The sequence below is a fragment of the Dendrobates tinctorius genome, unplaced genomic scaffold (genome assembly GCF_039654945.1).
Source record: "Dendrobates tinctorius isolate UK_male_01 unplaced genomic scaffold, ASM3965494v1 ptg000489l, whole genome shotgun sequence".
Taxonomy (NCBI): Eukaryota; Metazoa; Chordata; class Amphibia; order Anura; family Dendrobatidae; genus Dendrobates; species Dendrobates tinctorius.
The window spans coordinates 1,177,751-1,202,180 of record NW_027362150.1 but is presented as its reverse complement, the minus strand read 5'-3'; the positions used below and the strand labels follow the sequence as shown (position 1 = coordinate 1,202,180).

The window sequence follows — 24,430 nt, the reverse complement described above, 5'->3', positions numbered from 1 at the left end:
GCTCCGCTCCGTACACCTTGTACACACGCGGCTCCGCTCCGTACACCTCGTACACACACGGCTCCGCTCCGTACACCTCGTACACTCACGTCTCCGCTCCGCACACCTCGTACACACGCGGCTCCGCGCCACACACCTCGTACACACGCGGCTCCGCTCCGTACACCTCGCACACACGCGGCTCCGCTCCGTACACCTCGTACACACGTGGCTCCACTCCGTACACCTCGTACACACGCGGCTCCGCTCCGTACACCTCGTACACACGCGGCTCCGCTCCGTACACCTCGTACACACGCGGCTCCGCTCCGAACACCTCGTACACACGCGGCTCCGCTCCGTACACCTCATACACACACGGCTCCGGTCCGTACACCTCGTACACACAGGGCTCCACTCCGTACACCTCGTACACACACGGCTCCGCTCCGTACACCTCGTACACACACGGCTCTGCTCCGTACACCTCGTACACACGGCTCCGCTCCGTACACCTCGTATACACACGGCTCCGCTCCGTACACCTCGCACACACACGCCTCTGCTACATCTACCCTGTAAACCCCTCCTGACCCCACACATAAACTTCCCCTCATCCAGCACCATGACAACCAGCATAGCAGAGTCCTGTCCACACTGAGGCCCCTGATCATGTGACCCCTGACTCCTCCCCTCCTGTGACCTCATCACAGGTCCTGTGCGCACAGAGCAACTGTAGAAATCTCCGGCCTCGGGGGTCTCACCAGACTTCGCTCTTTTCTTGCAGGGGCCGCAGTGGATTTCATCCTGGATCCATAGAGCTGAATAGAGGAGCGATGTTCCTTCACTCTGATGGGAATTGATGGTGACGTTTGTCCAACGTCCACGTTACCGAGTAAATCCCCCCAGGACTGCAGCCGGTAAAGACCCCGATATCCACAGGTGTCCCCTCTAATTGGGGGAAAGGGATCGAAAAGCCTCTTATCCCGAGGGGAAACCCTGTACATGGAGACATCGGCCTCAGATCTCTCCTGTCCTGTTCTTCCAGAAAAGCCTCAAACTTCTGTGTGTGACTCAGAGCTGAGATCTAACGTGAGAGAAGATTCCAGTGCGGGGAAGACGGGAAACCTTCATATAGACGGCCGGTGGGGATGGAGGCAGTGACCGACTCTGGCCACATCTGTCTCTAGAGCCCGCAGTAGAAGATGAAGATGTCGTCCTCATCATGAAGGAGTTACAGTCATCAGTCATATGTTAAAGTTTGGGCACCCCTATTAATGTTAACCTTTTTTCTTTATAACAATTTTGGTTTTTGCAACAGCTATTTCAGTTTCATATATCTAATAACTGATGGACTCAGTTATATTTCTGGATTCAAATGAGGTTTATTGTACTAACAGAAAATGTGCAATATGCATTTTAACAAAATTTGACCGGTGCAAATGTATTGGCACGTCAACATAAAAGTGACATTAATATTTCGTAGATCCTCCTTTTGCAAAAATAACAGCCTCTAGTCGCTTCCTGTAGCTATTAATGAGTTCCTGGATCCTGGATGAAGGTATTTGTGACCATTCCTGCTTACAAAACAATTCCAGTTCAGTTAAGTTTGATGGTCGCCGAGCATGGACAGGCCGCTTCAAATCATCCCACAGATGTTCAATGATATTCAGGTCAGGGGACTGGGATGGCCATTCCAGAACATTGTAATTGTTCCTCTGCATGAATGCCTGAGTAGATTTGGAGCGGTGTTTTGGATCATTGTCTTGCTGAAATATCCATCCCCTGCGTAACTTCAACTTCATCACTGATTCTTGCACATTATTGTCAAGAATCTGCTGATACTGAGTTGAATCCATGCGACCCTCAACTTTAACAAGATTCCCGGTGCCGGCATTGGCCACACAGCCCCAAAGCATGATGGAACCTCCACCAAATTTTACTGTGGGTAGCAAATGTTTTTCTTGGAATGCTGTGTTTTTAAGCCTCCATGCATAACTCCTTTTTGTATGACCAAACAACTCAATCTTTGTTTCTTCAGTCCACAGGACCTTCTTCCAAAATGTAACTGGCTTGTCCAAATGTGCTTTTGCAGACCTCAGGCGACTCTGTTTGTGGCGTGCTTGCAGAAATGGCTTCTTTCGCATCACTCTCCCATACAGCTTCTCCTTGTGCAAAGTGCGCTGTATTGTTGACCGATGCACAGTGACACCATCTGCAGCAAGATGAGGCTGCAGGTCTTTGGAGGTGGTCTGTGGATTGTCCTTGACTGTTCTCACCATTCTTCTTCTCTGCTTTTCTGATATTTTTCTTGGCCTGCCACTTCTGGGCTTAACAAGAACTGTACCTGTGTTCTTCCATTTCCTTACTATGTTCCTCACAGTGGAAACTGACAGGTTAAATCTCTGAGACAACTTTTTGTATCCTTCCCCTGAAAAGCTATGTTGAATAATCTTTGTTTTCAGATCATTTGAGAGTTGTTTTGAGGAGCCCATGATGCCACTCTTCATAGGAGAATCAAATAGGAGAACTACTTGCAAGTGGCCACTTTAAATACCTTTTCTCATGATTTGATACATCTGGCTATGAAGTTCAAAGCTCAATGAGGTTACAAAACCAATTTAGTGCTTCAGGAAGTCAGTAAAAAGTAGTTAGGAGTGTTCAACTCAAGAAAATGATAAGGGTGCCCATACTTTTGCACCGGTCAAATTTTGTTTAAATGCAGATTGCACATTTTCTGTTAGTACAATAAACCTCATTTGAATCCAGAAATATAACTGAGTCCATCAGTTATTAGATATATGAAACTGAAATAGCTGTTGCAAAAACCAAAATTGTTATAAAGAAAAAAGGTTAACATTAATAGGGGTGCCCAAACTTTTACATATGACTGTATTTCTCATGTCGCATGTAATGAATCTCTCCTGCAGTATTGCTAATGCCGATTCCAGTGTCGGTAATGAGACGAGAATTAGCGTTATGGAAGATGAGTCTATGAGGAACGTGTTCAGCTGCCGACTCCAAGGAGGAAACTGCTTGTTGTCTGTGGCCTAAATATATAGGTTTTATTAGTAGATGTCAGGGGAGAAAACTAAACCCTGTAAGATAATAAATCTCCTCATATGTTTCCCTTATTATCTCCAGTAATTGTATTATTACACAGGATTCTTATGATGTTACATCGGATCATCTTCTTCTCATTCAGGTCTCTACAATATCGGATCCTCTCAGTGAAGATCTTCTACAGAAGAGAATTTTCCTGATTTCCCCATCAAGGATGGATATGGACAGAGACAAGATGGCGGAGAGGATGTTACACCTCACCCTAGAGATCCTCTTCCGTCTCACTGGAGAGGTGAGAGATTCTGATGACGTCACATTACATCATTCTTATCTATGGGAATAACAGATGGACAGAACTGGAGAGGTGAGGACTCTGGAAATGTCTGGAGTGAGATTTATTAGTGTGTCTCTCCATTGCCAGGATTACACAGTGGTGAAGAAGACCTCTAGTGATCGCTGTCAGGACCCTGTGTCTGAGGGATGGGGAAGACCCCTGAGCCCAATCACGGGGCCTCCACCTCACCCCCTGATCCATGAGGACATCAATGACCAGAAGATCCTAGAGCTCATCTACAAGATGATTGAGCTGCTGACTGGAGAGGTGACACTGCTGGGAATGCTGGGACATTATACAGTAACACTATGAAGGGATCGGGGGATGACGGTATCATTGTATGTGTCAGGTTCCTATAAGGTGTCAGGATGTCGCTGTCTATTTCTCCATGGAGGAGTGGGAGTATTTAGAAGGACACAGGGATCTGTGCAAGAACATCATAATGGAGGTTCCCCAGCCCCTCACATCTCCAGGTAATAGACAGGACTAAATACACACGGCCTATAATTATCTGTATGTAGAGAATGAATTCAGTCCCTGTATGTGTTTCCTCCAGATCTATCCAGTAAGAGGACAACACCAGAGAGATGTCCCCGTCCTCTTCTTCCACAGGACTGTAACCAAGAAGATCCCAGTGCTCCTCAGGATCATCAGGTAGATGGAGAGAAGGTGTCAGGAGATCTCCCCTATGATGTGTAGACGGCTGTGAAGGTCTTGTGCTCAGTCTTGCTGTATCTACCTGTATTATATGTTTTATACTTGTGTAATGAGAACGGTGGAGATGGCAGGATTAGAGCTGATCATAGATGGGACTTCTCCATCTGTCGGTGACTTTTACAATATTAGTTTCAGGGTGAAGATCTGACCCATATTAATACTACAGAGACATATGTGAGGGGTGATGAGTGGTGTAAAGAGGAGATTCCCACATATGACTACCCAGGTGAGTAGTAACCACTGAATGCAGAGAAGTCACAGATTCCTCTCAGTCACCGGCTGTGGCTGCTTTATCGGTGGTGTAGTCCGGCCGTATTACCATGATCACCATTTTGCCTCTAGACCACAACATTCTCCTCCACTAAAAACTGTTCAAATGACTTTGGGCAGTGAAAGCCCTTTTCTATAGAACTTACAACCAATTACATTGTTTCTGATCCTAAGGAATTCAGATTACTGCACAATCTCTCCTGAAATGGGGAGCAATATTATTTTCTCTAATCTTCTGCTCAGGATCCATAGTAGCTCCAATGGTCCACCATAAGTGAGGGCAACTCTGGTTTACTGTTGTGTAATCTGTATTTGTAGTTTTCCGTTAATGAGATTCTCGTGCTCTGGGGCGGGGCTGTGGGTGGGGCTGTGGGCGGGGCTTTATGTGGTGCTCTGATTACATATTCATCTGTATTGGCTTATGACAGGTCGCTGACCCCTCACTGACCTGCCCCCATTATTACATAATGCATATAATAACATTGATATTATTGTTGATAATGCCTATAATATTGTGGCTATTGTGAGGCTTAGAAAAAAATTACACCCAGCAAAATGTCACCGGTGATGGCGGCACCTGCGCAGCAGCATCTATATCAACTATATCAAATTTTTTTGTTAGGAAGTTATAAGGGTTAAAAGTTGACCAGCGATTTCTCATTTTTACAACAAAATTTACAAAACCATTTTTTTAGGGACCACCTCACATTTGAAGTGAGTTTGGGGGGTCAATATGACAGAAAATACCCAAAAGTGACACCATTCTAAAAACTGCACCTCTCAAGGTGCTCAAAACCACATTCAAGAAGTTTATTAACCCTTCAGGTGCTTCACAGGAATGAATGGAATGTGGAAGGAAAAAATAAACATTTACTTTTCTTTCACACAAATTTTCCTTTAGACCTAATTTTTTTAACTTTTGCAAGGGTAACAGGAGAAAATGGACTATACATTTTGTTTTGCAATTTCTCTTAAGCATGCCAATACCCCATATGTGGGCACACGGCAGGGCTCCTAAGGGAAGACGCGCCATTTGAGTTTATGAATGTAAAATATGCTGGAATAATTAGCCGTTGCCATGTTGCATTTGGCCCCTGATGTGCCTAAACAGGGACCCCATTTTGGAAACTAGATCCCTTAGGGAACTTATGCAGATGTGTATTGAGCACCTTGAACCCACAGCTGCTTCACAGAAGTTTATAACGTAGAGCCATGGAAATAAATAACATTTTTCACAAATCATTTTAGCTCCATATTTTGCATTTTCATAAGGGGAACAGGAGAAATTGCTCCATACAGTTTGTTGTGCAATTTCTCCTGAGCACGCCGATACCCCATATGTGGGAGAATACTACTGTTTGGGCGCATGGCAATGCTTAGAAGGGAAGGAGCGCCATATTGGAGAGCAGATTTTGCTGGAATTGTTTGTGGGTGACATGTCACATTGTCAGAGCCCCTGAGGAGCCAGAACTGCATAAGCCCCAAAAGTGACTGCATTTTACCAAATACTTCCCTGAATGAATTCTTCTAGTGGTGCAGTGAGCATACTGACACCACTGCTGTTTCATAGAAAATTATACCATTGGCCAGTGAAGAAGAAATAATTACTGTATTTTTCGGACGCACCCCAAATTTTCAAAAGGAAAATAGGGGAAAAAAATGTGCCAAATGGGGGTCCGTCTTACAGTCCGAATTCAGCTTACCGGGGGGATCAGCACAGGTGCAAGAGTAGTCACAGAGGTTGTTCGGTAGTCCAGGCTTGTGCGGTGGCCTCTGGAAAATCCCATCCCAGGGTGGTGCGGCAGGGGTGTTCTGTGCTGGGGCGCGTCAGCATTCTGTGCTTGGGCGGCAGCGCTCTGTGCTAGGGTGGCAGCGCTCCACCTGAGGCGGCAGCAGCGCTCTGTGCTGGGGAGGCAGCACTCTGTGCTGCGTAGGAGGCTCCACCGCAATTTTGTCAAAGCCGGAGGCCCCTGCAGCTCCATTACTGCGATGCGGTGGCCTCTGGGAAAATGGCAGCTGGGGGCGGCACATGCTCAGATTCAGATCTCGGCAACGAGATCTCAGGACGAGATCTGAATCTGAGCATGCGACATTCACAGCGGCCATTTTTCCGGAGAACACCGCATCGCAGCAATGGAACTGTGGGGGTCTCCGGGCTTTGACAAAATGCCGGCAGAGCCCTCCACGCAGCACAGAGCTACACCGCAGCATTTGTAAGTATATTCCTACTATAAGACGCAAATTTTTTTGGGAAAAAGTGCGTCTTATAGTCCGAGAAATATCGTACATTTTTACCACTAAAATATTGTTTTAACCCCAGATATTACATTGGAAAATAGGTAGATAGGTAAATGATCACTACACCCAGAGATGAATTCACAGAGGGGGGGTCATTTCCAATTCCCAGAGGGGTGTCATTTCTAAAATGGGGTCACTTCAGGGGGGATTCTGATGTTATGGCACTTTGGAGAGCCACTAAGTGCCAGAACAACAGAATCTCCCCTGAAGTGACCCCATTTTGGAAATGACACCCCTCTGGGAATTCATCTAGGGATATAGTGACCATTTTCACTACATGGATGATTTCCAGAAACTCATAGTAGAAGTTTCACAGCAAAAATGTCATTGTAGTGCCCAATATATTGTGCCCAGCTTGTGTCTCTGGAGACCTCCCCCCACCTACCCCCGGAAATTGTTAAGTCAGCTCTACTCAAATGTGTCTGTCACTAAATAAACCAAATGCTTGAATGTCAAAACAGTTCATCAACGTGGTTCTGTGTGGAAGATTGTAAAGCCGTCATGGAGGCATAAGGCTGGCAGTGATGGTCATTGTGGGTAATAATAGCGGGTATTGTAGCAATATGTTACATGATGATGTGGCCTCTAGGGGTCTCACTTCGTTATGTGTGTACTATAGAGTGTTGGAACTTGTTGGTTAGTTGTAAGGAGACATCTTGTAATGGTGGATTGCCTCTCATGTAATAAAAAGCCTGGAGATATCCACAGAGTGCGATCCATGACAGGAAACAACTAGCAGATCATGGTGGCAGCTGGGCACAGAACCTGCAAACCCTCAGAGCTTGTGTGAGGCTGGGACTGGACAGAGGATCCCAGCACCTGTAAGTACAGATTCCCTGACATTACTGCAACATGGAGACTGGGTTGAAGCCCCCTCAGGGACTGGATATCACTTCATGTAATCTGTCCCAGACTTGGAGACATTGGAAGGAAGAGTTTACACTGTATGTGGATCTCACAGTGGCCCCCACTGATGACAAACGGAAAGTAAAGCTGTTTTATTACTGTGACGTCCGTCTGTGAGTCTGGGTGGCAGTAAGACAGCGCCCCGAGCAACCCCGATACCCTTTCCCCCTATACAGGGATCTGGATTTACAGCAGAGCCCAGGAGGTGCTGTCTGAATAAGAGCAGCGGACCAGAGCAGGACGGTCGCCAGAAAGGGGTTAAAAGACAGGACCAAAAGCGTAGTCAGGAATCCAAGTCTAAACCAGGCGGGCAGCAGAGGTACAAAAACGGCAGACAGTAGCAGAGTCAAAGCCAGGCCAAGGTCAGAGTCATAAACCGGGAGGGAGGCAGAGGTACAACATCGTTAGGCAGTCGCAGGGTCAAAAACCAGGCCAAGGTCAGAGACAGAAATCCAGGCCAAGGTCAGAGTCATAAACCGGGAGGTTGGCAGAGGTACAAAATAGTCAGGCAGGAACAGAGTCAGAAATCCAGGCATAGGTCAGAGTCAAAGATAGCAAATAACAAACTAGCACACTGGGGAAACCAAGACTATATCTGGCGACCTGCAAGACAGGCCCCAAGGTATTTGAAGGATCAGGCTATCCCTCACAGGCTCACAGTCTGATGATGTCATTAGGACCGCCCCCAGGACCAGGTCAGATGGTGATGCACCAACCCTTTCATGACTGACAGAGAAGCGGAGCCTGCGCCCACCAGATGTCTGCTCAGGAACCCCTTCTCTGTCACCACCACCCACGGGGGAACCACGGCACCTCCTAGTGGCCGAGGCAGGAACAGCCGTCCCCGAGTCTGACGGTGACGTGACCGCCCGGCGCCTCCCAGTGGTTGAGACCGAAACAGCAGTCCCTGTATCTGACGGCGACGTGACCGCCCGGCGCCTCCCAGTGGAGGGGCCTCCGGACCCTCAAAACCTGGTTTGTTAGGGTGAAGGAGGTGAAGTTTCCTGATCAACCCCTTGGCATGAATGTCACCAGCAAGGACCCAGGACTTCTCCTCCGGACCGTAGCCCTTCCAGTGCACCAGATACTGCTCGGACCCTCTCACTAAGCGGGACTCAAGGATACCCTGGACTTCGTATTCCAAGGCACCCCCGACCAAAACTGGAGGAGGAGGGGACCGGACAGGACGAATTGGGGAGCGGTACAATTTGAGGAGAGACTTGTGGAAAACATTTGGCAGTTTGAATGACTGAGGGAGTTTTAGACGAAAAGCTACTGGGTTAATCACCTCTAATTTCGTATGGACCAATGAACCTGGGACCCAGTTTTGCAGACGGCACTTTAAGCCTAATATTCCTGGTAGAAAGCCAGACTTTGTCTCCAACTCCCAGGTGCGGCCCTTTGGATCGCCGTCTGTTAGCAGCCGAAGCTTGTCTAACCTGAGCCCCTTTCAAGTTTGTGTTCACTTCTGACCAAATCATCTTTAACTGATGTATAGATCTTTCTACCCCAGGGAGCTCTGACATCTTAGCAGAGAATGAACCAAAGCGTGGGTGCAGCCCACGATTGCAGAAGAAAGGGGTAGTCTTGATGGACTCCTGGTACTGATTATTCAGGGCTAACTCTGCTAACGGCAGATGTTCCACCCAATTGGACTGATGCTCAGACACATAACAACGGAGATTCATTGTTCCAGTGCTTGGTTGGGTCCCTCGGTTTGACCATTGATTTCTGGGTGGTAGGCAGAGGAGAAGGACAATTCAATGCCAATGCATTTGCAGAACGCCCTCCAAAATTTCAAAACAAACTGGGTACCCCTGTCGGACACAATATTCACAGGAGCGCTATGCAGTCGTACAACATGAATAATGAACAGTTTACTTAGGGTTTCGGAATTAGGTAGTCCAGACAGAGGAACGAAATGACACTGCTTACTGAACCTATCCACCACCACCCAGGTACAAGTCTTCCCTTCTGAGGGCGATAGGTCAGTAATAAAGTCCATGGAGATGTGGGTCCATGGACCCTCAGGGTTAGGCAAGAACTGGAGCCAGCCAGCAGGACGATTATGGGGAGACTTAGCGCGAGCACAGATTTCTCAATCCAGTACATAGTCCTTACAATCCTTTATTACAGTTGGCCACCAAAAATTCCTGGTCACCAGTCTGATGGTACTATTTATACCTGGATGCCCTGCAAGGACGGAATCATGTGATTCCTTCAGAACTTGCAGGCGGAATGTGGCCGGAACAAAAATTTTTTGGGGAGGCGTAGTGTCAGGGGCTTGTTCTGGGGATCTACGGATCTCCTCCAGAAGATCCAAGGACACAGCCGAAACAACAATCCCGTTGGCCAATATTAGAGCTGGTTCAGAGTCCTCGGCCTGTGAGGGGCAAAAACTTTGAGAGAGGGCATCAGCCCTTACATTTTTAGTACCTGGTCGGAAAGTGATCACAAAATCAAATCTCAAGAAGAACAGGGCCCACCTTGCCTGTCTAGGATTCTGTCACGATTGGACTGGCGAGTAAACTGAGACCAGGGGCACCTTTCCTGGCCCTGACACTAGGGGGCACCCTAACTCGCCCTGTTTCCCGGGATACCTCAGATGGCGAGGATGCCGAGGCCTCTGCCCTAGCCCTGTCTCCTAGCTTAGCCCTGCGTCTGCCCCCCTCCCCTCTCCCGGGGAAGAGAGGCGCTACCGTGTACCGAAGTACACCAACCCGACAGACAGGGGAACGAGACAAGGGTAAAAGAAAATTCCACTCACAAATAATACTCTCACAAGCAACAGAGGTATACACCAGGGTGTGAAGGATGGGGGAAGAAAACAAAGCAGGAATGGATGAGGAATCTCCAAGCGTGCAAACCACACAGTCGTCGCATAATGAACTCCTCCAGCACTCCTAACACCAGCTCCTTTCTCTCTCTCCAGATCCTTGAAGCAAATGCTATCTCAGACAAAGATCTGGCCTGTGGACCTAGTTTTTATAGGAGAGAGGAGTGGTTAACCAAGCACAGCTGAAAGCAGGGATTTCCACATGACTGATTAACCCCTGTCCTGCTGAAAGAAACAAACACCCTTAATACGCCGGAGAAGTGCTTCTTCTCAGCGGCAATGCAGGAGCCACAAGACGCTGCGGTTCTCTGGCTCTGTTCTGTCTCGGTAACCCCGTGACAGATTCAGTCTTTTTGCTGATTCCAAGTAGGTCAGGTTCTTGTGATCCGTGATCACGGTGATCTTATATTCCGCACCTTCGAGGAAGTGGTGCCATTCTTCGAAGGCCCATATTATTGCCAACAGTTCCCCATTCCCTATATCATAATTTCTCTCAGTGGAAGAGAATTTTTGGGAAAAGAAGGCACATGGACGAAGTTGAGTGAGGGATGCCGTGCCTTGTGATAGCACTGCTTCTACTCCAACCTCAGAGGCATCAACCTCTACCACAAAGGGGCGATCTAGATCAGGCTGAATCAATATTGGGTTAGACGCAAAACATTCTTTTAAAACAGAAAATGCCTGAAGTGCATACAACACATAACATAGAGTACATACTTACCAATCACCTAATTCCCCAAAGCCATCAATCTCCTGTAATAAAAATAAAATAAAAAGCAACCTATACTCACCTTTCCGCTGTATTCCAGATAATAACGACGATCTCCCGTGTAGAGCAGCCGCATCAGCTGATGCGACCGCTCTCCAGGGGCCCGAGCAATGAAATGATAGGCGGAGGTAATCCTCCGCTGTGTATCCCTCCGCCACCAGGAAAGAGGTCCCGTAACCGTAACCCAAGCCCTAACCCTATTTCTCACGCAGCATTGCTGTAAAGTGAGAGCCTGAACTCATGTAACCTCAGTGATGCACTGCAGGAGCCATTGTCTCCTGTCAGTTCATCACTGTGAGGCCCTAAAGAGCAGTGACATATAGGGGAGATCATCGTGGGACATTCGTTATTAATAGGAATGTGTCAGACAGGGAATATATGGTTTGTTTATTTTTTTACTTTTTATTACAGGAGACTGAGGGCGTCGCTTGGATCTGGGCGTGCAATAAAAATATATCGGTGTTGTGTTTTATTTCATTAAAATACTTTTATGTGTGTGTGTTTTTTTTAACCCTTTATTACTATAAGATTAATAATGGAGAGGCTGTCCATTATTAACCAGGCTTAATGTCATTTTCCAATAGCAAGGTGACATTAACCCCTTATTACCCCATATTCCACAGCTACACGGGAGTGGAAAGAGAGGAGCTAAGTGCCTGAATTGGCTCATCTTATAGATGCGCCATTTCTGGGGCGGCTGCAGGCTGGTATTTGTAGCTGGGGGGGTCCAATATCCATGGCCCCTTCCTAGGCTATGAATATCAGCCAGCAGCTTTCTGGCTATAAAATTTAGGGGGACCCCCAGGTCATTTTTTGGGGGGTCCCCTATTTTAATAGCCAGTAAAGGCTATGAAGACAGCTGCGGGCTGATATTCATAGCCTGGGAAATGGCCATGGGTATTGCCCCATTCCCAGGCTACAAATATTGGCCCCCGGCTGTCGGCTTTCCCCCTCTGGCACAGAAAATTGCACGGGAGCCCACGCCATTTTTTTTATTTTTTAAAATGAAACATTGTTCATTAATAAACATGGATATGGAAATATCTATAGAAATATCTGGAAATATATCTGGACATATCTATGGATATATCTATAGATACAGTATATCTATGGATATATCTATGGATATATCTATGGAAAGATCCATGGATATATCTATAGATAGATCTATCTATCTATCTATCCCATATTTATCTATCCCATATCTATCTATCTTTCTATCTATCTACGTGTGTAATGGAGTGTGGGTTGGACAAGTGTAAAAGAGGAGGTCGGACAGAAATGGCAACACAAATCTTTTTTTGTTAAATGACATATCTTTATTTAGGTTACAAAGACGCATACAATTCACAAGCAAAAACCGCATAAAAAATGCATCAAAAAGCGCATCAATAACGCACCTGCATTTTCTGCCAAGAGCTGTGGATTCTGTGTGGAATAATCCGCCCGGTGTGCACACAGCCTTATAGCTCTCAGCACTATAACGGTGTGCACATGGGGACTTATTATTAAGAACGTCTGTGTCTGTGCGCGCTCCTGTGTGTGCGCTCATGATGCTTGCAATGTGTTTTATGTGAACACGTGGCGGATTGTGCTGCAGATTTTTCCGTGCAGATTTTGCTAAATCCGCAGGTAAAATGACCGGCGTATTACCTGCGGATTTTGTGCGGCTTTCACCTGCATTTTGACACCTGCGGATTCTTATAATGGAGTAGATGTAAAACGCTGCGGAATACGCACAAAGAATTGACATTCTGCAGAAATGAACCCTCAGCGTTTATGCTGCGGATTTTTCTGCACCATGTGCACAGAGGTTTTTGTTTTACATTGACTATAATGGTACTGTACAATGCAGGAGAATCTGCTGTGGATCCGCAGTAGAATCCGCAACGTGTGCACAGACCCTTACAATAAGATGCTTCAGATTGAAGAGAGAGGAGGGAGGGGTTTGGGTGTGTTTTGGAGTGGGTGTGCTCGGTGCTGGCTTACAGGCCAGTGCAATGCATCATGGAACTTGTAGTATTAGAGCACAGTAAGTTGGGAGAAAGGAAGTTGTCGATTAACCCGATGAGAGCTGGAGCCAGCACTGAAAATGTGCTGCTAGAGCATGATAAAAGGTAATATTGCTAAAATAAACACAGTGGATGTTTTTACTGGCACATAATAGCAAGATTTATGAAAAAAAGTTACAGTAGTGGACAACTTCTTTAAATAGAAATGTTCAAAATATAAAACTCAATGATATTTTATTAAAGAAAATTGTTTTTTGTCTTGGCAGATGACTGCTCCAGGAGATCAGAGGGACAGCTGACATCTTTAATTTTTAAATCTGATGATCTTGAGATCCTACAAAATATGACTGAAGTGATTGCTATTACTCCAGATATATCATCATCCATTCACAGTAAAGATCTGTCATCTGATCCTAAGAAACAGGTCCCATCTTCTGATTCATTACTGACTACTAAGGAAAATCAAAGTCACAAAAGAGGCATTAAAAAACAAACTGCTCCTAAAGCAAAAAAGTCATTTTCTTGTTCAAATTGTGGGAAATGTTTTAACAAGAAATCTCATTTTGTTACACACCAGAGAATGCACACAGGGGAGAAGCCTTTTTACTGTTCAGAATGTGGGAAATGTTTTGCAGATAAATCATATTTTGTTATTCACCAGAGAACTCACACAGGGGAGAAGCCTTTTTCATGTTCAGAATGTGGGAAATGTTTTAATAAGAAATCAGAGCTTGTTACTCACCAGAGAACACACACAGGGGAGAAACCTTTTTCTTGTTCAGAATGTGGGAAATGTTTTGCACTGAAAACAAGTTTTGTTTCCCACCAGAGAACTCATACAGGGGAGAAGCCTTTTTCCTGTTCAGAATGTGGGAAATGTTTTGCACATAAGTCACATTTTGTTACTCACCATAAAACTCACACAGGGGAGAAGCCTTTTTCCTGTTCAGAATGTGGGAAATGTTTTAACCAGAAATCACATTTTGTTGCACACCAGAGAACTCACACAGGGGAGAAGCCTTTTTCCTGTTCAGAATGTGGGAAATGTTTTGCACGTAAATCACATTTTGTTACTCACCATAGAACTCACACAGGGGAGAAGCCTTTTTCCTGTTCAGAATGTGGGAAATGTTTTAACCAGAAATCAAATTTGGTTGATCACCATAGAACTCACACTGGGGAAAAGCCTTTTTCCTGTTCAGATTGTGGGAAATGTTTTAACCGGAAATCACATTTTGTTAACCACCAGAGAACTCACACAGGGGAGAAGCCTTTTTCCTGTTCAGAATGTGGGAAATGTTTTAGCCAGAAATCAAATTTGGTTGATCACCATAGAACTCACATGGGGGAGAAGCCTTTTTCCTGTTCAGAATGTGGGAAATGTTTTAACCAGAAAGGGGATCTTGTTAAGCACCAAAGAACTCACACAGGGGAGAAGCCTTTTTCCTGTTCAGAATGTGGGAAATGTTTTAACCAGAAATCACATTTTGTTAAACACCAGAGAACTCACACAGGGGAGAAGCCTTTTTCCTGTTCAGAATGTGGGAAATGTTTTGCAGATAAATCACATTTTGTTACTCACTGTAGAACTCACACAGGGGAGAAGCCTTTTTCCTGTTCAGAATGTGGGAAATGTTTTAACCGGAAATCATGTTTGGTTGATCACCATAGAACTCACACGGGGGAGAAGCCTTTTTCCTGTTCAGAATGTGAGAAATGTTTTAACCAGAAAGGGGATCTTGTTAGGCACCAAAGAACTCATACAGGAGAGAAGCCTTTTTCATGTTCAGAATGTGGGAAATGTTTTAACCAGAAAGGGGATCTTGTTAAGCACCAAAGAACTCACACAGGAGAGAACCCTTTTTGATGTTCAGAATGTGGGAAATGTTTTACTCAGATTTCAAGTCTTGTTACACATGAGAGAATTCACACAGCAGAGAAGCCATATTCATGTTCAGAATGTGGGAAATGTTTTAAATGGAAAATAGATCTAGATCACCATCAAAGAACGCACACAGGGCAGAAGCCTTTTTTCCTGTTCAGAATGTGGGAAATGTTTTAACCGGAAAGCGATTCTTGTTAGACATGAGAGACCTCACACAGAGTAGAAGCCATTTGCATTTTCTTAATGTGGGAAATATTTTGCTTGGAAATCAACTGTTAATAAACATCAGACACGTCACATAAGGGAGAAGCCTTTTTTATGTTCATATGTTCATAATGTTTTAACCAAAATATAATCTTCTTAAATGGGTTGTCTCTTGTCATTCCTCATGTTTGCTGACAAAAGAATAAAACTTAACTTTATTCCAAATGTAAAACTATACCCATAATTCACCCCCTTAAGGTTAGTCAGTAGGTGACTAATAGAAAAAACATGTACCCCTAAGTTCACTATATAGGGTGAGGTGACGTACTGTATACTGTGACGGAGTCAGCTTCAGCTGAGTCGATTTCTAGAGTGGCACCCACCCACCTAGGGCTAGCTGACCTTGTGAGGGATCACCCCCTATACAGAGAGTGTCAGGGGCAAGACCAAGGGGGTGATCCACCACGACTGCTGGAACCAGGCGGCCGACTCAAGGAAGACAGGTGTGAGTGTCTGGCAACAGGGAACGTGCAGGGTACAAGACATAACAAAGCGTGGTCACAGTGTTTCTTCAATAAAGCGTGGTCCCAGGGTTTAATCAGGAACAAGACATAGTTACAAGGACAAAGTGAAACATAGCAAGGTGCGTGCATGGGCACGCCAAGGTCCAAGACATGATATGTGCTAGGTGGCACACCAGGGTCCCGCAAGGGCTAGATGGCATCGGACTCCGGACATCTGGCAACGATCGACAGTCTCTGGACTTCAGCTGCGGACATCAGGCCGCAGTCATCAGGTTCCGAACCTCTGGCAGCGATAGGCAGGCTCTGGGCATCTGTCAGGCAAGCCAGGGTTCAGGCAAGGAGGCACGCCAGAGTTCAAGACATGGTGCATGTTAGGAGACACGCCAAGGTCCAAGGCAGGGTTCCAGGCAGGATGAGTGCTAGGAGACACACCAGGGTCCAGGGCAAAGTTCAAGGCACGGTGCGTGCTAGGGGGCACACCAGGGTCCAAGGCAGGGTGCAAGGCAAGGTGTGTGCTAGGGGCTACGCCAGGTTCAGACTAGGGCTAGGGCCTGTGCATGCTAGGAGGCATGCCAGGGTTCAGGCTAGGGCCTATGCATGCTAGGAGGCATGCCAGGGTTCATGGCAGGACCTGTGAGTGCTTTAGAGATGCACAGGGAGGTATGCCAAGGAGCAGGCTAGGGCCTGCTCGTGCCAAGGTGGCACGCATTGCACAGTGCAGATACAGCGTGAGTGCAAGGAAGCAAAGAGTACGGCTGGGGCACTGGCTAGCTGGTCGGGCTGAGGCTCAGACAGGCGGGCCAGACTGCGGCGAGCACGGCTGAGGCACAACAGGCGGACACAGCTAAGGCAGGCATGGCTGAGGCACAAACAGGCGGGCGAGGGAAGGCCAGGCGCGTGCAAAGGGCCCGCAAAGAAACAAGGCAAGGCAAAGTACAAATCAAGGAGCGGAACGTAGGTTGAATCACAAAGCCGGCTACAACATAGAAGCGGAGCGTATGCTAGAGCCCAGACCCAAGTCAGAGACATAGAGCAGAGTACAGACAGGTAGTGGAACGTATGCTGAGACACAGAGCTGGGTATATGGCAAAGCACAGAGTACAAGATAAGACTTGTGCTAAAGGAGCACGGAAGGTCAGAATGAAAAGATAGAGCTCAAGACAGAGTACATGGCCAAGGTGCGAACAGACAGCACGGCAAGGTATAGTGTTATGAGTTCATTTTCCCCTTCACCATTGAGGTCTTATGAACTCCCTCTTCTGGTGAAGGAAGGTAGTGAGGCTGATTACCAAGCACCTGAGCTGGGAGAGGATGACTGGGCGACGGGGATCTCTGACTGGATATAAGGCAGCCGACGCCCTTCCTCCTCGCTGGTGATTTCTCTGTAGAATTCTAGGAGACCAGTCTGATTCCTGCTCCTCAAAAGCTAAGTTTTCTGCTTTGCCTTTTTGCATTTGTGTTTTGGTTTTAGTTTGCCTTGCTTTTCTGGATTCTGCCATTCCCTGCTGGGGTGAGCTGAATTCCTTTTTTGCCGGTTGCTCTGTCTTCAGAAAATACCTGAGTACTGACATAGTCTTTTTGAAGCCTAGCATCTTCAGGGCATTTTTCCCTGTCAGTCTGTTGGCTCTTATTTTCATAGGGTTTTTCGCGGATTGCAGATAGCAGCTTTCCTATCCTGTCCTGTCTAGTTAGCTTGGGCCCCATCATTTGCTCAGTCTATCTTTCTATCTGTGTTAGTGTTTTTTCTTCTTGCTTCACCGTCATTATATGTTGGGGGCTGCCTATTTCTTTGGGGTCTGCTCTGGGGCAGTTTAGATTTCCCTTTCTGACTTTAGGCTATTTAGTTCTCCGGCTGTGATCGAAGGGGTCTAGGGCACCGTAGGGACCCCCCACGGCTACTGCTAGTTGTTGATAGGTTCAGGGGTCTGTAATCCGATAGCTGCCAACTTCTCTGGTTTTCTGGACTCCTACGGTGACTCAATCATAACAGAATCACCAGCCATATCGCAGATCCTAGGGTACTCAATAGCAGGAAAGAATTGTGTAAAAAAAAAAAAAGGTGTGTATATTTTTTCCTCTATATCTCTGAGGCCATAGGGGGAATTTTTTTTCTCTCAATGGAGATAAAGCAATTGTTTGATCGGGTGGAGCAGCTCGCTGCGGAAGTGCGGGGAATTTCCGCCTACCTTGCTCATTCACATGCTGCTGAACCAAAGATTCCTACTCCTGATGTGTTTTTTGGGGATCGTTCTAAATTTTTGAATTTCAAAAATAATTGTAAATTATTTTTTGCCTTGAGGCCTAACTCGTCAGGGAGCTCCGCGCAGCAGGTTAAAATTGTCATCTCTTTGCTGCGTGGCGATCCCCAGGATTGGGCATTTTCTTTGAAACCTGATGATCCTAGTCTGACTAATGTGAACACATTTTTTCAAGCCTTGGGGATGTTGTATGACGACCCTAATGCTATTGATCAGGCTGAAAAGACCCTGTTGGCATTGAGCCAGGGTCGAGATTCTGCAGAATTGTACTGTCAAAAATTCCGAAAGTGGGCGGTCCTTACTGCCTGGAATGATAATGCCTTGGCAGCTCTCTTTCGGAAGGGTTGGTCAGAAGCCGTAAAAGATACTATGGTGGGATTTCCTGTTCCCTCTGGTCTGGACGATTCTATGTCATTAGCCATTCAGGTTGATCGGAGTTTACGTGAACGCAGGACTGCACGAGAGGTGTTGCCACCTGTTGAACAAGTGTCTGAACCTATGCAGTGTGATAGAGTTTTGTCCAGGGAGCAACGTCAGGAGTTCAGAAAGCGTAATAAGCTGTGTTTTTTTTGTAGAGATGCCTCGCATATTATTTATGTCTGTCCTAAACAAGAGAAACGTTTTGCACACACGTTTTCTGTGGGTGGTGTTCAACCTAAGTTTCTTCTGGCAATTACTCTGATCTGCTCCCTGTCCACATTTTCCGCCAAGGCTTTTGTGGATTCGGGAGCAGCCCTGAACCTAATGGACTTGGATTTTGCTAAACGTTGTGGATTTCCTATGACACCTCTGTGGACGCCTATCCCTTTGAGGGGGATTGATGCTACTCCTTTGGCGAAAAATAAACCTCAGTTTTGGACCCAGGTGGTAATGCTGGTCGCCCAAACCATCAAGAAAATTGCAGATTTTTGGTGTTGCATAATTTGCATGATACCATTGTTCTGGGGTTTCCCTGGTTGCAAATTCATAATCCAGTTTTGGACTGGAAATCTGTGTCTGTGGTGAGTTGGGGTTGTCGGTGTGCCCTTAGTGAGGCTCCGGTTTTTCCACCTCCCATCAGTCGCATGATGTTCCTGACTATTTGGCGGGCTTTTATGATGTATTTAGTGAGAATGAGTCTGTGTCTTTGCCTCCTCATAGGAGTTATGACTGTGCAATTGAACTGAGCCCGGGGTGTAAATTTCCCAAGGCTCGGCTCTTCATGAACGACATTTTCCGAGACTTAGTGGATACATTTTTGATTATCTATCTGGATGATATTTTGATCTTCTCCAAGGATTGGGATTCTCATGTGGAACATGTTCGGACGGTGTTCCGGATCTTGAGGGAGAATTCCCTGTATGTCAAAGGATCGAAATGCCTTTTTGGGGTACAGAGGATTTCATTTTTGGGATTTATTTTGTCTCCGTCAACTATTGAAATGGATCCGGCCAAGGTACAGGCCATTTATGATTGGGTTCAGCCCACTTCTTTGAAGGCCCTTCAGAAGTTTTTGGGTTTTGCTAATTTTTATCGGAAATTTATAGCAAAATTTTCTAGTATTGCCAAGCCATTGACTGATCTGACTAAGAAGGGTGCTGATGTGTTGAATTGGTCTCCGGAGGCTGTTTCTTCCTTTCAGGATCTGAAGCGAAGATTCACTTCTGCCCTGGTTTTGCGGCAACCTGATGTCTCACTCCCGTTCCAGGTAGAGATGGACGCTTCTGAGATTGGTGCAGGAGCTGTTTTGTCCCAAAAGGATCCTGTAACATCTAAAATTAATCCCTGTGCTTTCTTTTCCCGAAAGTGCTCCCCATCTGAACGTAACTATGATGTGGGGAATCGGGAACTGTTGGCCATGAAATGGGCATTTGAGGAGTGGAGACATTGGTTGGAGGGAGCTAAACATCAAGTCGTGGTCCTCACCGACCACAAGAACTTGATTTACCTGGAGTCGGCCAAACGCTTGAACCCTAAACAGGCTAGATGGGCCTTGTTTTTTACACGTTTTGATTTTGCGGTCTCTTTTCTTCCTGGCACTAAGAATGTCAAGGCTGACGCTCTTTCTAGGAGCTTCTTTGCTGATTCTCCTGTGGTGACCAAGCCTGCTACCATCTTAGGCGAAGGGGTAGTTCTTTCTGCCATCTCGCCTGATTTGAGACGTGCTCTGGAAGAGTTCCAGGAGGACAAACCTGAGCGTTGTCCCAGTGGAAAGTTGTATGTTCCTGACCAGTGGAAGAAGAGAGTGATGTCTGAAGTTCATTGCTCTGCATTGGCTGGTTATCCAGGTATTTTTGGTACTAGAGATCTGGTGAGTCGGTCTTTTTGGTGGCCCGCCTTGTCTCGTGATGTCAGGAATTTTGTGCAGTCCTGTGGGACTTGCTTCCGGTCTAAACCTTGTTCTCGCTCTAGTGGGTTGCTGATGCCTTTGCCGGTCCCCAGGAGGCCATGGACCCATATTTCAATGGATTTCATCTCTGATATGCCTGTCTCTCAGAGAATGACTGTTATTTGGGTGATTTGTGATAGGTTCTCTAAGATGGTTCATCTTGTACCACTCCCTAAGTTGCCATCTTCTTCTGAGTTGGTGCCCCTGTTTTTGCAACATGTGGTTCGCTTGCACGGGATTCCTGAGAACATTGTATCTGACAGAGGAGTTCAGTTTGTGTCTAGATTTTGGAGCACGTTCTGTTCCAAGCTGGGAATTCAGTTGTCCTTCTCTGCGTTTCACCCTCAGACCAATGGGCAGACGAAGAGAACAAACCAGACCTTGGAGTCGTATTTGAGATATTTTATTTCCGCTGATCAGGATGATTGGGTTTCATTTTTGCCCTTGGCCGAATTTGCTTTAAATAATAGAGCTAGTTCTGCCACTTTGATGTCACCTTTTTTTTGTAACTTTGGGTTTCATCCTCAATTTTCTTCAGGCCAAGTGGAGCCTTCTGCCTGCCCAGGTGTTGACACTGTGGTGGAGAGAATGCACCAGATCTGGGACCAAGTGGTGGATAAGTTATCTCTCTCCCAGGAAAAGGCCCAGCGGTTTTCCAACCGACATAGGACCGTTAGTCCCCAGTTTAAGGTGGGTGATATGGTTTGGTTATCATCAAAAAATATCGCTATGAAGGTAGCTTCACCTAAGTTTAAGCCTAGATTTATTGGGCCTTACAAAATTTTGGAGATCATTAATCCGGTCTCTTTTCGGTTGGCTCTTGCTGTCACATTTAAAATCCATAATGTGTTTCATAAGTCCTTGTTGAAGAGGTTTGTTGAACCAGTAGTTCCTGGGGTGGCACCTCCGGACCCTGTATTGGTTGAAGGTAACATGGAATATGAGGTAGAGAAGATACTGGATTCCCGTCTGGCTAGACGGAGACTCCAGTATTTGGTTAAGTGGAAGGGTTATGGTCAGGAGGATAATTCCTGGGTCTCTGCCTCTGATATTCATGCCAAAAGATTGGTGCGTGCCTTTCATCAGGCTCACCCTGATCGCCCTGGTGGCGTGGATGAGGGTTCGGTGACCCCTCCTCAAGGGGAGGTACTGTTATGAGTTCATTTTCCCCTTCACCATTGAGGTCTGATGAACGCCCTCTTCTGGTGAAGGAAGGTAGTGAGGCTGATTACCAAGCACCTGAGCTGGGAGAGGATGACTGGGCGACGGAGATCTCTGACTGGATATAAGGCAGCCGATGCCCTTCCTCCTCGCTGGTGATTTCTCTGTGGAATTCTAGGAGACCAGCCTGATTCCTGCTCCTCAAAAGCTAAGTTTTCTGCTTTGACTTTTTGCATTTGTGTTTTGGTTTTAGTTTGCCTTGCTTTTCTGGATTCTGCCATTCCCTGCTGGGGTGAGCTGAATTCCTTTTTTGCCGGTTGCTCTGTCTTCAGAAAATACCTGAGTACTGCCATAGTCTTTTTGAAGCCTAGCGTCTTCAGGGCCTTTTTCCCTGTCAGTCTGTTGGCTCTTATTTTCATAGGGTTTTTCGCGGATTGCAGATGGCAGCTTTCCTATCCTGTCCTGTCTAGTTAGCTTGGGCCCCATCATTTGCTCAGACTATCTATCTGTGTTAGTGTTTTTTCTTCTTGCTTCACCGTCATTATATGTTGGGGGCTGCCTATTGCTTTGGGGTCTGCTCTGGGGCAGTTTAGATTTCCCTTTCTGTCTTTAGGCTAGGCAGTTCTCTGGCTGTGATCGAGGGGTCTAGGGCATCGTAGGAACCCCCCACGGCTACTGCTAGTTGTTGTTGATAGGTTCAGGGGTCTGCAATCCCATAGCTGTCAACTTCTCTGGTTTTCTGGACTTAGCTAGCATTTCTGTTTTTGCCTCCTACGGTGACTCATTCATAACAGTATAGTACAGAAAAGACTTGTGCAAAAGAGCACGATAGGACAGAGTGTAGGAAAGGAGCAGAGCTTGTGCTAAAGGAGCACAATAAGACAGCACAGAGAAGGCACACAAGGCTAGAATCAGGACACATGACCAGGTACAGGACACCAGATAAAGACAGGACACCAGGCGAAGTACAAGCACAGAGCGTGTGCGAAGAAGCACAACAGGGCGGAGTGCAAGGGCACAGAATACAGGGAGCAACCGAGTAGATCAAACAGCCTAGCAGGGAAGCAACACAATACTCAGGACCCGGCCATAGGAAGGGTGGGCTGATATAGGGCATTAGCACCAGGACTTCTGGGTCAGGACCATGGGGGAACTTCTGGGTCAGGTCCTCCAGAACCATAGAGCAGATCGCTGGGTCAGGTCCTCCTGGACCATAGAGAGGATCATATGGTCGAGTCCTCCTGGACTAGGGCAGTCTCTATAGGAGAAAAACACAAGAATTATACTGTATTGTCACATACTATCTATTCCTGACACGAGTGGCTTATAAACTTACACAATATATAGTTTGAAGTCTGCGATCTGCCAATATGTGGCTAGTTTTCTGACTGTCGGTTAACATGATACATGATTTTAGGGTTTTTTTCATCTAGTCGCGCTTGAATATACTTCAATATTAAATAGTCTTCTGATGAATGAATCCAATGAATATTGATTTCTCTTAAGTAGTGGCACAAGTGACCGCCAGCAGCAGCAGGAAGCTGGTGGCTGACACTTCGCGCTACTGAAGAGGAACGAATACTCGCTGCTCTCTGTGCGACCAGTCCCGGCGAGTACTCTGGCAGCTAAGCTCTGCTTGTGAGCAATGCATATCGTCCTTGCCATGTGCTGCTTACAAGCATAAAGCAGTTGCTGGCATCAAAGCAGGACGCTGTGAGGGAGCGCCGGGTAGGTAAGTGTAATTTTTTTTGTTTTTATGTTTTCAGATGGGGCCATGCATACCAGGATGGGGGTGGGTGCCATTTATAAGGATTGGGCCACGCATACCAGTGTAGGTACGTGAGCCCACTGGAGGTGGTCCTTTTTCCACCGTGAACAGACTTGAGACAGAGACTGATGTGTGTTCAACAGGTCCTCTTTATTAGCTGTCCTCCCGATGACCGCAGCACCACACAGCAGCTGCACGACACCTTCTACGCACAGGCCCGGGTACCTTTCACTTTTAGAGTGGCGTCCCTCGCGGTTCTTTTCCTGTGACTGCCATTAGGCCCATGGCCACAGCGTTTCCCCTGTCCGAGTCCATCCGTCTGGTACCCCGGGCTCTCTCTGTCCTACGGCTCTCCTGTCAGGGCCACCCCCCTGACCGTCTCTCTCCTCAGTCCCTTCCGGAGCTTCCTCTTCTATCCGTCTCTCCCTTCTGTCTCTTCTTCTCCTGAGCTCCTCCTCCTGGACTGGCTTTCTTCTAGAACTCTCTCCAATTATTTATTCCCCTCCAGAGCTCCTGTAACTCCGCCCCCATGACTCTGCGGTTTCGTAGCCTTAAGCTGTTTTTAAGCCCTTTCCTCACTGCTCCCTACTTCCATCTTGTGGCCAAACTTCCGTACTGCACCGTCTCCCTTTCCTGCTGTTCTTGGTCTACCCCTAGTGGCCTTTCCTAGTATTTTACCATCTTCTACTGTCTCTAGCTGTCTTTCCACACACATGTACAGCAGTCCACATCAAGCACTTTCCCAGCACATTTTACATTTACCTTCCTGCTTCAGACAGGTCCATAGGTCAGTCCACTTCCCTACACCGCCCCTTCCTTTTACCATTGTCGTCCTCGACAATCTCGTCCCCTTTATTTTTCTTTCTGATGCTTCCGCACCTTCTTTTTTTTGTCTGACCGGTCGGTAAGCAATGCCCGTGATACACGGGGAGCCAAACAAGACCGGGGGCGATCATGCTCCAAGTAGCTTATGGCTTCTTGTCGGCGGATATGCCTCTGACAATTTCTCTCTGGTTGGAATAGGACCACCCGGATTTCTCAACGGGTGCGATTCTCCCACTTTTCTCACCTTCAGTGG

The 24,430-nt window shown here is 46.6% G+C and overlaps 1 protein-coding gene across 1 annotated transcript; it reads left to right on the top strand.

Annotated features, from left to right (window-relative positions):
• The first annotated feature begins 3,469 nt into the window (after nt 1-3,469).
• LOC141078008 (uncharacterized) lies at nt 3,470-15,439 on the top strand. Its single transcript, XM_073564798.1, has 5 exons — nt 3,470-3,643; nt 3,726-3,849; nt 3,933-4,030; nt 4,223-4,319; nt 13,451-15,439. Exons 1-5 carry the CDS (start codon nt 3,620-3,622, stop codon nt 15,049-15,051), a joined length of 1,944 nt encoding a protein of 647 aa, XP_073420899.1. The 5' UTR covers nt 3,470-3,619; the 3' UTR covers nt 15,052-15,439.
• Nucleotides 15,440-24,430: the final 8,991 nt, after the last annotated feature.